This window comes from Acinonyx jubatus, chromosome D1 (assembly GCF_027475565.1).
Source record: "Acinonyx jubatus isolate Ajub_Pintada_27869175 chromosome D1, VMU_Ajub_asm_v1.0, whole genome shotgun sequence".
Classification (NCBI taxonomy): domain Eukaryota; kingdom Metazoa; phylum Chordata; class Mammalia; order Carnivora; family Felidae; genus Acinonyx; species Acinonyx jubatus.
In genome coordinates, this window is record NC_069390.1 from 64,723,691 (window position 1) to 64,741,117 (window position 17,427).

Consider the following 17,427-nt stretch of genomic DNA (forward strand, 5'->3'; position numbering starts at 1 on the left):
TTTGAATCTCTTTTAGATTTTGAGCTCTTTGAAGGTACCATTTGGGTTTTGTTCCTCTTTTTTTCCACATTTGGCATATTGGATTCTCAATAAATGTTTGCTGTATAGCTGAATTTGCTGAACTAAATATATATACATTAAAAAAAAAAAACAAACCCCACATATATATGTGTGTGTGTGTGTGTGTGTGTGTGTGTGTGTGTTTAAGATTTATTTTTGGGACACGCCTGGGTGGCTCAGTCAGTTGCGTGTCTGACTTTGGTTCAGGTTATGATCTCATGGTTTGTGGGTTTGAGCCCCGTGTTGGGCTGTGTGCTGACAGATTCTGTGTCTCCCTCTCTCTCTGTCCTTCCCTCCACTCATGCTTTGTTTCTCTCAAAGATAAATAAATGTTAAAAAAAAAAGTAAAAGATTTATTTTTAGAGAGAGAGAGAGAGCAAACAAGTGGGGAGAGAGAGAGGGAGAGGGGGAGAGAGAGAATGAGAGAGAGAGAGAGAGAGAGAGAGAGAGAGAGAGAATCTCAAGCAGGCTCCATGCCCAGCACAGAGATGACATGGAGCTTGATCCCACAACCCTGAGATCATGACCTGAGCCAAAATCAAGAGTCAGATGCTCAACTGACTGAGCCACCCAGGCGCCCCTTAAATTTATATTTTAAGTGTTATCATAGTGCATAACAGATATTCCAGAAATGTTTGTTGAATTTTAACAAAAATAAGTTAAACCAAAACATTTTGGTTCCTGTCTACCTTTCCATTTAAAGATCATCTCCTCATTCTCTACTTGCCTACTACATTAATGCTCTCACATTTTGTTATCCTTTCTGAAATTTCTTAAGACTGTGGTACTTATGTTGGTAATACAATCACTAGATAAACAACTAGTGAAGACTATGCTTCATTAGACTTCGTTTTTTTTTTCTTCGTGAGATGAAATCAGCTCTTGAGCCCCTATGGTAAACTTTTTATTTCAGATATATTTTTTACTTCCAGAATTTCTTTTTCTTCTTTCTTGTTTTAAAAATAACTTGTCTCGGGGCGCCTGGGTGGCTCAGTCGGTTAAGCGTCCGACTTCAGCTCAGATCATGATCTCACAGTCTGTGAGTTTGAGCCCCACGTCGGGCTCTGGGCTGATGGTTCAGAGCCTGGAGCCTGTTTCAGATTCTGTGTCTCCCTCTCTCTCTGACCCTCCCCCATTCATGCTCTGTCTCTCTCTGTCTCAAAAATAAATCGTTAAAAAAAATGTTTTAAAAATAAAAATAACTTGTCTTTTTGTGTATATTTTCTTTTTTTTTCATTTTCTGCAATTGTATTACTACTTTCACATTTTAAAGTTAACTTGGAAATATAATAGTATTTCATATATTTGGATAGGAATCAATATTTTAATATTCATGGACACAAAATAATTACAATTATTTGAAATTAAAATGAATCTTAATCTATAGCTGAACAATAGTCTCAAAAACATAGATACTTATAGTTTTATTATAATTCATATAATTCATTTTTATCCACAACTTTGAAATTGAATTGTTTGCCAAACATAGCATGAATTAAGCAAAACTTTAATTCAATTAATACATTTTTATGAGTGTGTATTTATTTCTATTAAAGATTTTATTTAAAAAATTTTTAATGTTTATTTTTGAGAGAGAGAGACAGAGTGTGAGCTGGGAAGGGACAGAGAGAGGGAGACAATTTGAAGCACGCTCCAGACTCCAAGCTGTCAGGACAGAGTCTGATGTGGGGCTTGAACTCATGAACCACGAGATTATGATCTGAGCCTAACTAAGATGGATACTTAAGCAACTGGGTACACAGGTACCTCCCTCCTTTTTTTTGATAAGTGCACTCTTTTTTTTTTTTTTATATATGTTTATTTTTGAGATAGAGGCAGAGCATGAGCAGTGGAGAAGCAGAGAGAGAGGGAGACACAGAATCCAAAGCAGCCTCCAGGCTCTGAGCTGTCAGCACAGTCTGAGGTGGGGCTCTAACCCATGAACTGCAAAATCATGACCTGAGCCAAAATTGGACACTTAATGAACTGAGCCATACAGGGACCCCTTTTATGTTTTTAAGTAATCTCCATACCCAACATGGGACTTGAACTCACAACCCTCACAGGGTCAAGAGTTGTATGCTCCGCTGACTGAGCCAGCCAGGCTCCTATATGTGTGTGTGTTAAGAAAAAAATTTTATAAGTATACTCCTTAATCGCTGTTTCAGCCACTCCTCAGTCACCTCCTCTCTGGTAACTATCAGTTTGTTCTCTATAGTTATGAGTCTGTTTCTTGGTTTGTCTTCTCTCTCTTTTTTTTTTTAAACTTTGCTCATTTGTTTTGTTTCTTAAATTCCACATAAGAGAGAGATCATATGTATTTGTCTTTCTCTGACTGACTTATTTCTCTTTGATGAGTCATTGTCATCATACTTTCCTTTAATTTTTTAAAATGTTTATTTGTTTTGGGATAAAGAGAGAGCACTATTGGGGAAGGAGCAGAGAGAGAGAGAGAGAGAGAGAGAGAGAGAGAGAGAGAATCCCAAGCAGGCTCCACATTGTCAGTTCAGAGCATGACGTGGGGCTTGAGCTTATGAATTGTGATATCATGAGCTGAAATCAAGAGTCAGATGCTTAACCAGCTGAGCCACTCAGGTGCCCCTCCTTTAATTCTTTAAATATAAATTCTTTCATTTTTATTTATTTTTTAAAGTTTATTTATTTTGAGAGAAACAGAGACTGTGTGAGTGGGGGAGGGGCAGAGACAGGGAGGCAGAGAATCTCAAGCAGGCTCTGCCAGTACAGAGCCTGACATGGGGTTTGAAGTCACAAAACCTCGAGATCATGGCCTGAGATGAAACCAAGAGTCAGATGCTTAACTGACTGGGCCACTAGGCGCCCCTAAATATAAATTCTTTAAAAAAAATTCCTTTTAGTTATCCCAAACTGTTTATAATAACTGCCATATTAAGTCATATTAAGTCCAACCCTGGGCCCTTTCAGATATTGTTTCTGTTGATCATTGTATACATCTCATAATTTTTTTTGTTTGCCTAGACATTTTGAAAACAGCGCTTTTTTTTTTTTTTTTAATTGAGAGAGGTAGAGAGAGTTCGAGTGGGGCAGAGGGTGAGAGAGACTATCTCGAGCAGGTTCCACGCTAGGCCTGGAGCCTAATGTGGGGCGTGATCCCACAACCCTGGGATCAGGACCTGAGCTGAAATCAAGAGTTGGATGCTCAACTGACTGAGCCACCTAGGCGCCCCAGAAAACTGCACGTTTTAGATTATATATTGTAGCAGCTTTGAATTCTGATCTTATTCAGGTGTGCTTGTTGCTATGTGTTTGCTTGTTGACTTACCTGGACTAAGTGTATGGAATCTGTTCCCCACAGTGTGCAGTCGCTGCTTAGTTTTTTTGTTTTTGTTTTTAAAAATGCTTATTTTTTTTAAATTAAAAAAAATTTGTTTAAATGTAATTTATTGTCAAGTTAGCTAACATACAGTGTGTACAGTGTGCTCTTGGCTTTGGGGGTAGATTCCCATGATTCATTGCTTACATACAATACTCAGTGCTCATCCCAACAAGTGCCCTCCTCAATGCCCATCACCCATTTTCCCCTCTCCCCAGTCTCCCCATCAGCCCTCAGTTTATTTTCTGTATTTAACAATCTTTTAAGGTTTACCTCCCTCTTGTTTGAAACTATTTATTCCCCTTTCCTTCCCCCATGGTATTCTGTTAAGTTTCTCAAATTCCACATTTGAGTGAAAACATGTGATATCTGTCTTTCTCTATTACACTTAGCATAATACCTTCCAGTTCCATCCAGGTAGTTGCAAATGGCAAGATTTCATTCTTTCTCATTGCCAAGTAGTATTCCATTGTGTATATAAACCACATCTTCTTTATCCATTCATCAGTTGATGGACATTTGGGCTCTTTCCATAATTTGGCTATTGTTGAAATCGCTGCTATAAACATTGGGTACATGTGCCCATATGAATCAGCACTCCTGTATCCTTTGGATAAATTCCTAGTAGTGCTATTGCTGGATTGTAGGGTAATTCTATTTTTAATTTTTTGAGGAATCTCCACACTGTTTCCCAGAGTGGCTGCACCAGTTTGCATTCCCACCAACAGTGCAAGATGGTTCCTGTTTCTCCACATCCTTGCCAACATCTGTTGTTTCCTGAGTTGTTAATTTTAGTCACTCTTACTGGTGTGAGGTGGTATCTCAATGTGGTTTTGATTTGTATTTCCCTGATGATGAGTGATATTGAACATCTTTTCATAAAATATGTAGAAATAAACCTAACCAAAGATATAAAAGATCTGTATGCTGAAAACTATAGAAAACTTATGAAGGAAATTGAAGAAGACACAAAGAAATGGAAAACCATTCCATGCTTATGGATTGGAAAAACAAATATTGTTAAAATGTCAATACAACTGAAAGCAATCTACGTATTCAATGCAATCCCAGTCAAAATTGCACCAGCATTATTCTTAGAGCTAGAACATACAATCCTAATGTTTGTATGGAACCACAAAAGACCCTGAATAACCAAAGTAATGTTGAAAAAGAAAACCAAAGCAGGAGTCATCACAATCCTGGACTTTAGCCTCTACTACAAAGCTGTAATCATCAAGATAGTATGGTTTTGACACAAAGCAGACACATAGACCATTGGAAGAGACTAGAGGATGCAACCTGGGTGGCTCAGTCAGTTAAGTGTCGGATTTCAGCTCGGGTCATGATCTCATAGATCATGAGTTTGAGTCCTGCATTGTGCTGTGTGCTGATAGCTGAGCCTGGAGCCTGCTTCTGATTCTGTCTCCCTCTCTCTCTGCCCCTCTCATGCTCTGTTTGTCTCTCTCAAAAATAAATAAACATGAAAAAAAATTAAAAAAATAGAGAATGTAGAATTGGACCCACAAATGTATGGCCCACTAATCTTTGGCAAAGCAGGAAAGAATAATATCTAATGGAAAAAAGACAGTCTCTTTACCAAATGGTGCTGGGAGGACTGGACAGCAACATGCAGAAGAATGAAACTGGACCACTTTCTTATTACCATACACAAGATAAACTCAAAATGGGTGAAAGACCTAAATGTGAGACAGGAAACCATCAAAACCCAAGAGAGGAGGGGCATCTGGGTGGCTCAGTCGGTTTAGCACCGACTTCAGCTCAGGTCATGATCTTATGGTTTGTGGGTTCGATTCCTACATTGGGCTCTGTGCTGACAGCTCAGAGCCTGGAGCTTGCTTTGGATTCTGTATCTCTCTCTCTGTCCCTCCCCTGCTCGCACTCTGTCTCTGAAACATAAATAAACATTAAAAAAAAAAAACAAAACCCGAGGGGGGAAAATGCAACAACCTCTTTGACTTCAGCTGCAGCAACTTCTTACTTGACACATTTCTGAAGGCAAGGGAAATAAAAGCAAAAATGAACTATTGGGACCTCATCAAGATAAAAAGCTTCTGCACTGCAAGGGAAGCAATCAACAAAACTAAAAGGCAACCAATGGAATGGGAGAAGATATTTGCAAATGACATATCAGATAACGAGTTAGTATCCAAAGCAAACTCAACACCCAAGAAATAACCCAGTGAAGAAATGGGCAGATGACATGAATAGACACTTTTCCAAAGAAGACATCCAGATGGCCAACAGACACATGAAAATAATTCTTATTATTTTTAAAAAAAAATTTTTACTTTTTTAAATAAATTAAAAAAATGTTTTATTTTTGAGAAACAGAGACACAACGTGAGTGGGGCAGGGGCAGAAAGAGAAGGAGACGCAGATTTGGAAGCAGGCTCCAGGTTCTGAGCTGTCAACACAGCGCCTGATGCGGGGCTCGAACCTACAAACCGTGGGATCATGACCTGAGCCGGAGTCAGATGCTTAACTGACTGAGCCACCCGGGCCCCCAAACTTTTTTTTTTTTATAATTTTTTTTTTTTTTTTAAAGAAAATTCTTATTATCTTTAAGCCTGGCTTCCTAGGGGTTACTATTGCATCAGTGACTGATCAGAGGTTGTGCTTAGGTACCTTGAGCCCGTAAGGTTTCTGTCTTTCGCTGATGAGTCTGTGTGTGGCTTGGGGAATGTTTTCCAAGTCCAAGCAGTTTATTATAAGTCAGCTTGACTTTGCTTTTTTTTTTTTTAATTTAAATTTTTTAAAATAATGTGTTTAGCCAGGGATATATAGCCAACTTGGGCCCTCTTCAATCTTTCCTGAGAATAAGCAGCTTTGTATATGTAGATGGCCTTTTGGATTACAAGGGATAAGTGGAATCTTAGCAAGGCCCACTGGCTCTCTAATTTCTTGGGTGTTTCTATTAGTTTTATGGGAGGTCTTTTGTTTTTTGTCTTACCCAGTATTGTGACTTCAGGTGAGCTCTAATATTGGCTTTCCCAGATTGTTGGCCACTTGGGTTTGGAATTGTTTTTGACTATGTGCTTGGGCATGAAATTTTCAGTCCCTCCAGCAAGACAGTGAGCTGTTCAGCTGGGGAGAAATTCTGTACCCTATAGCTGTGGGGTAGGGATAGTTGTAGTCTCAGGCTAATCTGCCACAGATTCCACTTGTTGTTACTGAGATTCAGAAGATTTTCTTGAGTAAATGCTTCTTATTCTGCTATATGCCTCTGATGAATTCCCAGAGTCTTTAAATTGTTGTTTTTGAAAACTTTATCTGGTTTTATCATTGCTTCTTGGGGAGGATTTGCCAAGCTCCTCATTTAGCCATTTTTGAAATCTTATTGATTGGTCAGTTGATTTTTGGCAAAGATACAAATGCAATCCAATGGAGAACAGATGGTATTTTCATTAAATGCTGCTGGCACAATGGAACAGTCGTATGTGAGAAAATGAATCTCAACTTATATTTGGCACCTCATGTAAAAATATACTCAGAATAGATCATAAACAAAGGTAAAACTTAATATTGTAAGACTTCTGGGAGAAAACATAAGTGAAAATATTTGCAGATCATATATCTAAGAACTTGTAGCCAGAATATATGAGACTCTTATAATTTGGTAGTAAGAAAACAAAAAACCCAAATAAAAAATGAGTGCATGACTTCAATAGACACTTCAAAAGTACCAATTGAATGGCAATTGGATGGCAATTGAGCACATGACATGTTCAACATCATTAGCCATTAAGGAAATGCAAATTAAACCCACAGTCAGATGCCACTACATACTTATTAGAATGGCAAAACAAACAAAAATGATACTACCAAGTATTGACAAGAATAGGGAGCAACTGGAACTCTTGTACATTGCTAGTAGAAATGTAAAATGGTATAGCCACTTTGGAAAACAGCTTGGTAGTTTCTTATAAAGTTCAACATATGCTTTACTTATGTTCCAGCAATCCTGCTTAAACATATTATCTAGGAGAAATAAAAAACTTATACATGAATGTTTGCAATGATTTTATTCTCCTGTAACTGAATGGTGTTAGCATACAGTAGTCTGTCCCTAAATATTTGTTGATAAATTGATAACTTACTGTGATTAGTAGTGAAGTTGAGCCTTTTTTTTTGTCATCATATTTTATTGGCCTTTTATCTCTCTGACAGGCAAATGATACCTAAATGTTAAAAGCCTTTTAACAAGTGATGCAGCTATAACTGGTGTGACGGTGTATCCCAATGATACAATCAATTCATTCATTCATTCTTTCTTTTCTTTCTTTCTCTCTTTCTTTTTTAAATTTTAAGTAGGTTCCAACCCAGTGTTGTGCTTGAACTAATGACTCTAAGATGGAGAATCTCATGCTTTACCGACTGAGCCAGTCAGGTGCCCCCATACAATAAATTCTTTTTTTTTTTAATTAAAAAAATTTTTTTTAACATTTATTATTGAGAGACATAAACAGAGCATGAGCATGGGAGGGGCAGAGAGAAGGGGAGACACAGAATCCGAAGCAGGCTCCAGGCTCTGAGCTGTCAGCACAGAGCCCGATGTGGGGCTTGAAGTCACGAACTGTGAAATCATGACTTGAGCTGAAGCCGGTTGTTTAAGCGACTGAGCCACCCAAGTGCCCTGACAATAAATTCTTTAAAAAGAAACTTCTTGCAGATAGAATCTCCAAACTTGAACATGTGAAGACAGTAATACCGTATGTGGCTCAGACCTCTAGTATTGTAATCTATTGAGACTTATGTTAATTAAAATATTAAATGAGGATGCATTTGACCCTTGCCCCATTTTTCTTTTTCTTTTCCTTCCTTCCTTCCTTCCTCCCTTCCTTCCTTCCTTCCTTCCTTCCTTCCTTCCTTCCTTCCTTCCTCTTTCTTTCTTTCTTTCTTTCTTTCTTTCTTTCTTTCTTTCTTTCTTTCTCTCTCTCTCTCTCTCTCTCTCTCTCTCTCTCTCTCTTTCTTTCTTTCTTTCTTTCTTTCGAGTTTGAGAACGAGAGCCAGAGCGAATCAATTGGGGGAAGGGCAGAGAGAGGGAGAGAGAGATTTCCAAGCAGGTTCCACATTGTCAGCACAGAGCCTGATGCAGGGCTGGAACTTAGGAACCGTGAGATCATGACCTGAGCTGAAATCAAGAGTTGGATGGTTAACCTACTGAGCTATCTAGGTGCCCCAACCCTTGCCTCAGCCATTTTTTAAAGCCACTTAAAAAAAATTTCTTTTGGGGCGCCTGGGTGGCTCAGTCGGTTAAGCGGCCGACTTCAGCTTAGGTCATGATCTCACGGTCTGTGAGTTCGAGCCCCACGTTGGGCTCTGTGCTGACAGCTCAGAGCCTGGAGCCTGTTTCAGATTCTGTGTCTCCCTCTCTCTGACCCTCCCCTGTTCATGCTCTGTCTATCTCTGTCTCAAAAATAAATAAACATTAAAAAAAAAATAAAAAAAATTTTTTTAGTGTCATCAGAATAACAATGTTTGCTCTGACAGAAGCTTTTGGCCCCCCTTAAAGGTCTATGACAGAGGTTGCAAATTGGCAGCCATTGAGTGAAATTGACTCACAGATGTGTTTTGTTCGGCTTACACAGTATTGGTGAAATAAAAGATTTGGATCAGCATTTCACTTACAGCAACAACTGGCTGAGATTAAGTAGCATCTACATTTTATGGACAAGGAATGTGATCTTCACTTTGCCATAGCTCCCACCATTCCCTAATGTTTACCCCCAAAAAACCCCACAAAAAACAAAGATCTAAAGATTTAAAAAACCAGTTTTGCCTTACCACTTGTTAACATGATTATCTACTTAATTTAGTGTCTTCACTGGCTCCTCTGGCATGGAGCTGATATCACCCAAGTAACCATGAGAGGTTGGACAGCAGCTCACATAGCTGCAATCAGAGGCCAAGATGCTTGTATGCAGGTAATAATAACTTTGGTTACTTTTTTAAAAATTGGTAAGTTTGATTACTTTAGCATAGTTTGGTTGGGTTGTTGCTTTTATTCTAATAATTTGATCCATAGATTTAGTTCTTTGTCCTAAACAAGAACTTACTGAATTCTATGACTCAGATATTTTGGTACCAAATACAACTTAAACAAATTATGTGAGACTGGGGATCCTTTTATCTCTGAAGTTATTGGCTATCTGATAGATTGTTTTAAGGGCTGTCATAGACATGCCCAGATTATCTCCTTCATAGCTTGCCACGTCTAAAATTTCTTATTTAATGTATTTTTTTTTACCAGAGTTACACATTAATATATGCAGGATCTAGCTTATTAGAGTAACTAGATATAATCAGTGTACTGAAATAAACTGGAATTTGGAGGAATACAAAATTGTATAAGCAAACAGTTCCTGGGTATAAGAAGCCTGAGATTCTATTTGGGAATGGTAAGCATTTACTCAGTGAGTTATAAAACAATAAAGAGCACAGTCTATGGTTAAGATTCTAATGATTGGAAGGTGATAGAGGAATCATAAATGGAGGAAATAAAACTTCATCTAAGTCTAAAAGAACAGGTTGATTTCAGAAAGTTAAATAGTGAGGAAGCATTGTAAGTAGAGTTTATATCAGGAGCAAATAAAAATAATGATTATCACTTTTTATGTGTCAATTACAGTTTTCCATGCATCGCATCATTTAATATAACAATCTTATGTGTTCCCCTTTTTATAGATAAAGAAACAGATTCAGAGAGTTAAGTACCTTGCCTAAGTAAGTGACAAAGCCAGGACTGGAACCTAGATTTTATTCTATTAACCTCTATCTATAATTCTATGTGAAATACTGGAATTGGAAAAATAAAGGTGTTCAGGGGATAAACCATTATATGAGTTTGAATTGTAGATGTTTTGTTGTTATATACTATTATGAATTAAGTGTGCATAGCCAGGTATGTAAAATATCTTAGAAGTAGAATAAAGATTAATTTGTATAAGAGACAGAGTTTTTATATGCATACTAATATATACCTTACACATACATATAATACATGCATACTTATACATACGTACACATGCACATGAGCGTTAATAGAGGAATGAAGTAATGAAAGCAGTTTTTCAGGAGATTATTCTAACAAGATTTATCAAGGATTACCTAGGATGAGGAGATGATTTGGAGGCAAGAAGACCAGTTAGAGACTTTTGGTGTCATCACTACCCATAGAGGGGGAAATTTTATGGTGGCACTGGGAAAGAAAGAAAATGATTGAAGACATCTTGCAAAGCAGGCATTGATAGAATAGAGTGAAAATTTAAATTAGTTTAAAATTTATTTTAAAAATTAAAATTAAATTTAAATTCATTTAATTTTAAAGACAGAATGACAGATAAGTATGACACTACAGATACATAAATCTGAAAGGCAGGGGAGATATAGGAGCAAAAATGTTGAGTTCAATTTGGCACATGTTGTTTAGGGGCCCTGTAGGTAATTCACGTGCAGAAGGTCCAGGCAGCTGAAAGGGGTGCTGGAGACAAAGATTTCAGGAGTAATAAAGTATAGAGAAGAAAAGGGAGTATTGAGGATTGAATTTTGAAGAATGTTACTAGCAGTGATGGTAGGAAGTGGAGAAATGAGTAAAGAATTCAGAGGAAGAAGTGGGAGATAGGAGAGCCAGGGTTCATTAGGGCTGTGCAAATGAAGGAGGAAGTATGAGAAGTTAGGTAGAGTATCACAGTTACAGGATGAAGCTAAGGAAATGCTGTTGGACTTGAGAGCTCACTATCAGGCGAGATTGCTGTATTTCCATGTAGTGTTAGGGGTGGCACATGGTTTGCAGGGGAATTTGAAGTTGAGGCATTGAGGTATTAGTTTGAGAAGTAGGCAATGGAAGAGCAAATACCGTAGTAACTTCAGGGAACATCAGGGTCGAATGAAGCTTTACTTGTTGCTTTCCTTCCTCTAATCATTAGATGAAACCATTCCCTTTGTTCTCTTCATTCTCAGAGATTTTGTAGTACTTTTTTGGTACTATACTGTGTAGTTGTTGCTTATCAAGGACTTCTTTGTATAGTTGATGATCTTTGTCTCTATGTATGTCCTAATTCCCTAGGTTGACATGTCTTCATATTCTTTGTAGTGATTTTTAAAACACAGCAAACACTCAGAATATGGTTTGTGATGATTATTGACTAGTTTGTTAATTATGGAGACTATTCTTAAAACTTGATAAGAATTATGACTGAGTCTTTTGCTAAGATACTGGTAAATACAGACTGGTTAAAAAAGAAACAAAGTCTGAGGGAGTATAACTAGGGGCACCTGGGTGGCTCAGTTGGTTAAGCATCTGACTTCAGCTCAGGTCGTGATCTTAAGGTTTGTGGGTTTGAGCCCCTTGTTGGGCTGTCTGCTGTCAGCACAGAGCCTGCTTCAGATCCTCTGTCTCCCTCTCTCTCTGTCTCTCTTTCTCTCTCTCTGCCTCTCCCCCACTCATGTTCTCTCTAAAAAATAAACAAACATTAAAGAAATACAATATTAAAAAATATTAACTAATAATTCTTTTAAACCAATCACTTGGTATACTATATAGAGAGATGGGCTATGTATATGATATAACCCATATACAGAAACTAGGCCAATTGTAAATTCTGATGGGATTTCCTCAGATGCAGTTAGAAATTTTATTTGGAGCTAGAGCTAGTTACTTTAATAAATAATCCTTTTACAGTATTTTGAAACTCAGGTAATAAAAGATACTGCTTTTGAAATAGTGGAAGTTTACTTTTTTAGTTTATTAGCTTAGCATTAAAATATTTAATTTAGTGATTATTAATCTCTGTTCCTGAAAGCATGCCTTATAAATTATATGTACATGCTCAAATCAGAGTGTGAAATCAGTTATTATAAATATCTCTTAGACAAGGTTAAAAAGGATCTCAAGTGTTTTCTTAGTATTAGCTAAGAATTTCTCATACTTTGTGGCACATGTGTAAGAATTTATATAGTAATGTAGCTATAGATTGGTAAATTGCTTGCCTAATAATCTGAATCTGCGTTTATGATTTAGCATATATATATATATTTATGTAAACTCTTATATATCTATTTTGAGGCTCTCATAATCAATGGGGCAAATCTGGCAGCTCAAGATGATCGTGGATGCACTCCTTTACACCTTGCTGCAACACACGGACATTCTTTCACTTTACAGATAATGCTTCGAAGTGGAGTGGTAAGAGATTCTTGTTAATATGTGAGAATGTATAATCAGATATGTAGAGTAGCATTTGGTAGCCTGGTTATCTCTTCCTGACTTTTAAAATCTCTTATATGACTTTGGAGAAGTAATTTGATATATCTCTTTAACTTTTCTGTCTTTAAACATGGGAGCAATAATTTAGATAAAGCTTCAAAAAAACCCAGTTTAGGGGCGCCTGGGTGGCTCAGTCAGTTAAGCTTCTGACTCTTGATTTCGGTTCAGCTCATGATTCCAGGGTCATGGGATCAAGCCCTGCATTGGACTCTATGCTGACAACCTGGAGCCTGCTTGGGATTCTCTCTCTCTGTCACTCTCACTCTTCCCCTCTCTCCCTTACGCCCTCTCTCCCTCCTTCCCTCCCTCCCTCTCTCCTTCTCTGACTGTGCATGTGCACTTTCTCTCTCTCAAAATAAAGAAACTTTAAAAAATAGAAACCAACTCCAATTTAGCAGTGCAAAGTATTTCAGAAGCTGTGGGTTCTTCATGTCAGTTCAGAGTTTAACTGGGAAGATTCTGAAGTTTTCAAATACATCTTAACCAGTGATTGTAAATCTTTCTGAATTTCTGTGTGCTTGCCTGTTTGTTTTGTAACTTATTTCATACACTAATTTAGAAAGTGATTTTTAATGTTTGTTTATTTTTGAGAGAGAGAGACAGAATGCAAGCGGGGGAGGGGCAGAGAGAGAGGGCGACACAGAATCTGAAGCAGGCTGCAGGCTATGAGCTGTCAGCACAGAGCCCAACGCAAACCACCAAACCACGAGTTCATGATCTGAGGCAAAGTTGGCTGCTTAACCGACAGCCACCCAGGTGCCTCAGAAATTTTCTTTATTGTAATATTTACTTTAATATTTCCCAGTGGTTGTTAAAAAAAAAAACTTAAAAGAACTAACCATATTGAAGACATTGTGGTAAGAGTTGAGAAAAAGTTAAAGGACTATTAAGCATTTTTATTTTGTCATTAACTCTTTCTTTATGCTCTCAAAGATATGATTGGATCATTTGAGTACATCCCTTTCATTTTATTGGTCAAGAACACAGGTTCTTTTTAAGTCCCTTTTTAAAAACTATTTTTATGAAACTAGCTATTGTTTTTTTTAAAGACTATTTTATAAAATTTCATTAGTATTTTATTAGCTCATATGTTTAAATCAGTAGTAAATTTTTCTATTAAATTTGTTGTTTGCCTTATATTTTTAAGAACAGCCTCCAATTTTCATTTGCAGAATTAAGCTGCTTGACTTATTGTTTCTTCTAAAAATGGAAAAAAAACTGAGTTCTTGTGAATGTTACCTCTAGGATCCCAGTGTGACTGATAAGAGAGAATGGAAACCTGTGCACTATGCAGCTTTTCATGGGAGGCTCGGCTGTTTGCAGCTTCTAGTTAAATGGGGATGCGGCATAGAAGATGTGGACTACAATGGAAACCTTCCAGGTATTCTTTACAAAAGCAACTTTTAAATGATTGATTGTGTTTAGGAAATTTAAGCTTGTCATCATTCTAACAGTCCCTCAAAAACCAAAGTAGTAAATACATTGACATGAACATTTTTTTACTCTTACACCTATGTTATATACCTGTCATATGATAGATTTTTTTTTTTCTGGAACTGTATCAGCAAAAGAGAAATTGGCAAAATTAAACTTGGGTTTACTCTTCCCACCAGCTGTTTTGTTTATCTGCTGTCTAGGGTTATTATTATTATTTTTAATGTCTATTTGTGAGGGGAGACAGCAGGGAAGGGGCAGAGAGAGAGGAAGAGAGAGAGAATCCCAAGCAGACTCCACACTGTCAGCTCAGAGCCTGACGCTAGGGTTATTATTTTTTAACTTCATACAGCTTCACTTCCCAGACTACTGTTTATAAAAAAATCATAAATAGTGGATACTCATGTATTTGAGTTAATTTTCTAACTGCAGTTGGCTAGCCTGCGATTAACTGGCTATTTGAGACCTGTACCTTAAACACTCTGTCTTCCTCTAAGAGGTGCTGTAGAAATTCAGAAGAGGAATAGGTCACAGAGTGGAGTGCAGGTTACTAAAAACTATACTCGAATTATGTCTTAAAAGAATCTTAAGTAGCAAAACAAGTGAAGGGGGAAGCCCAGGCAAACTTGTTCATATCTGAATAGCTTCACTCAAATCACTTTTTGGCTTAAAAACTTCTTAGATTGCTATGGAGCTCTGATTTCTTAGCTTGGCGTGCTGTATGCTCATAATTTGACTCGTACCTTGGCCTCCTCTTCCACCCCTTTACCCTACTCTCTGGGATTGTTTTGCTTCTTTCCAAAGTACATCCTTTAGTGTTCATATAGAAAAGATCTGTTGGTATGGACTCTCAATTTTTATATATCTGGAAATTATTGTTTTGCTCTTATTCTTTTTTTTAAATAATTTTTTAAACTGAACTATAAACAGAAGTACCCAATTTCAATGCACAGCTCATTGAATTTTCACAAATGAGTAGTTTTCTGTAACCATTAGCCAGATCAGGAAATAGCCTCTTTCATGTCCTCTTTTTGGTTACCAAGGAAGAGTCTCCAATGTTACTCATCTCACTTCCAACATAAAAATTAGTACTTTTTTCTTTCTGAACTCTATGGGATAAAATAATACACTGGTATTCCTTTTTGTCTGACTTGACTTTCCAAGGTGATTGTTATCAGTTCATACACTGTTGAGTGGTATTTAAGACTTTGAGTTACTCTACTCTCTCATTAATACTTGTCGTTATTACTTTTTTTAGTTTTAATCATTCTTTTGGGTGTAATACTTTATTGTGGTTTTAATTTGCATTTTTTTTGATTAAAAATGTAGAACAGCATTTTTTTTTTCCTGGAAGTCTATACCTCTCTTTAAAATTTTTTTTTCTCATTTTTTAAATTGAAGTATGTTTGACATACATGCTGTATTAGTCAGTTGTACAACATAATGATTTGACAGTTCTATATATTACTCAGTGTTGACCATGATGAGTGTAGTCACCGTCACCATACAACATTATTAGAATATTATTGACTATATTCCTTATGCTGTACTTTTAATCTCCATCATTTATTTTGTAACTGGTAGTTTCTATCTCTTAATCTCCTTTACCTGTTTCTCCCATCCCTTCAAGCCTTCCTCATTCTGGCAGCCTTCAGTTTATTCTTTGTATTTATGAATGTCTCTCTCTCTCTCTCTCTCTACCTCTCTCCTTTTTTTTTTTTTTTGTTGGTTTGTTTGGTTTTTAGATTCCACATATAAGGGACATCATATGGTATTTGTCTTTCTGTATCTGACTTCAGTCACTTAGCATAATACTCTTTAGTTCCATCCTTGTGGAAAATTACAATATCTCATTCTTTTTATGGCTAATAATACTCCATTGTATATATATACCACTTCCTCTTTATCCATTCATCTATCTATGGACACTTAGCTTGCTTCCATATCTGGGCTCTTATAGATAAGGCTGCCATAAACATAGGGTTGCATATATCCCTTTGAATTACTTTTTTTCCATTTCCTTTGGGTAAATACCAAGTAGTAGAATTACTAGACCTATGGTATTTCTATTTTTAATTTTTTGAGGAAACTCTATACTATTTTTCACAGTAGTTGCACCAGTTTACCTTTACACCAATAGTACATGAGAGTTCCCTTTTGTTCACATCCTCTCCAAAACTTCTGGTTTTGATTTGCATTTCCCTGATGATGAGTGATGTTGAGCATCTTTTCATGTGTCTATTGGGCATCTGTATGTCTTCTTTGGGAAAATGTCTATTGAGATCCTCTGCCATTTTGAATTGGGTTATTTCTGTTTTTATTGTTGAGTTCTTTAAGTTCTTTATATATTTTGGATATTAACCCTTTGTTGGATATAATTTGCAAATATCTTCACCCATTCAGTAGGTTACTTTTTGTTTTGTTGATGGTTTCCTTTGCTGTGCAAAAGCTTTTTATTTTAGTATAGTCCCAGTAGTTTATTTTTGCTTTTGTTTTTTTTTGGCATGAGAAGATATATCCATAAATATGTTGCTAAGGCCCATGTCCAAGAGATTACTGCCTGTGTTTTCTTTTAGAAATTTTATGATTTCAGGTCTCACATTTAATTCTTTAATCCATTTTGAGTCTATTTTTGTGTATGGGGTAAGAAAGTGGTCTAATTACATAATTATGTATATAGCTGTCCAGTTTACTCAGTGCCATTTGTTGAAGAGATTGTCTTTTTTTCCATTGTGTATTCTTCTTTGTTGTAAATTAGTTGACCAAGTAATTGTGGATTTATTTCAGGACTCTCTATTCTATTTCACTGATATATGTGTCTGTTTTTGTGCTAGTACCATACTGTTTTTATTGCTGTAACTTTGTAGTTATTCTTGAAATCTGAGATTGTGATATCTGTAGCTTTGTCCTTGTTTTCCCAGATTACTTCAGCTCTTTAGAGTCTTTTATGGTTCCATTCAAATTTTAGGATTATTTGTTACAGTTTTGTGAAAAATACTCTTGGTATTTTGATAGGGATTGTGTTAAGTCTGTAGATTATTTTGGGTAGTATGGACATTTTATTAATATTAATTCTTCCAGTCTGTGAGCCTGGTGTCTGTTTTCATATGTGTCATCTTCAATTTCTTTAATGTATGGTTTTCAGAGTACAGGTCTTTCACCTCCTTGGTTAACTTTATTCTTAGGTATTCTTTTTGGTACAATTTTAGATGGAAATTAAAAAAAAATTTTTTAAATGTTTATTTTTGAGAAAATGAGAGACAGAGCGGGGGAGGTTAGAGAGGGAGGCACTGAA

General features: G+C 36.6%; 1 protein-coding gene across 1 annotated transcript in view; it reads left to right on the forward strand.

Moving 5' to 3' along the window:
* ANKRD42 (ankyrin repeat domain 42) overlaps positions 1-17,427 on the forward strand; it is a 77,987-nt gene that overhangs the window by 13,393 nt on the left and 47,167 nt on the right. Inside the window, exons 5-7 of the mRNA XM_027039653.2 lie at positions 9,250-9,357; positions 12,498-12,617; positions 13,944-14,079. Of these exons, the coding sequence (XP_026895454.2) occupies positions 9,250-9,357; positions 12,498-12,617; positions 13,944-14,079 (364 nt within the window). The remainder of the gene's footprint in view (positions 1-9,249; positions 9,358-12,497; positions 12,618-13,943; positions 14,080-17,427) is intronic.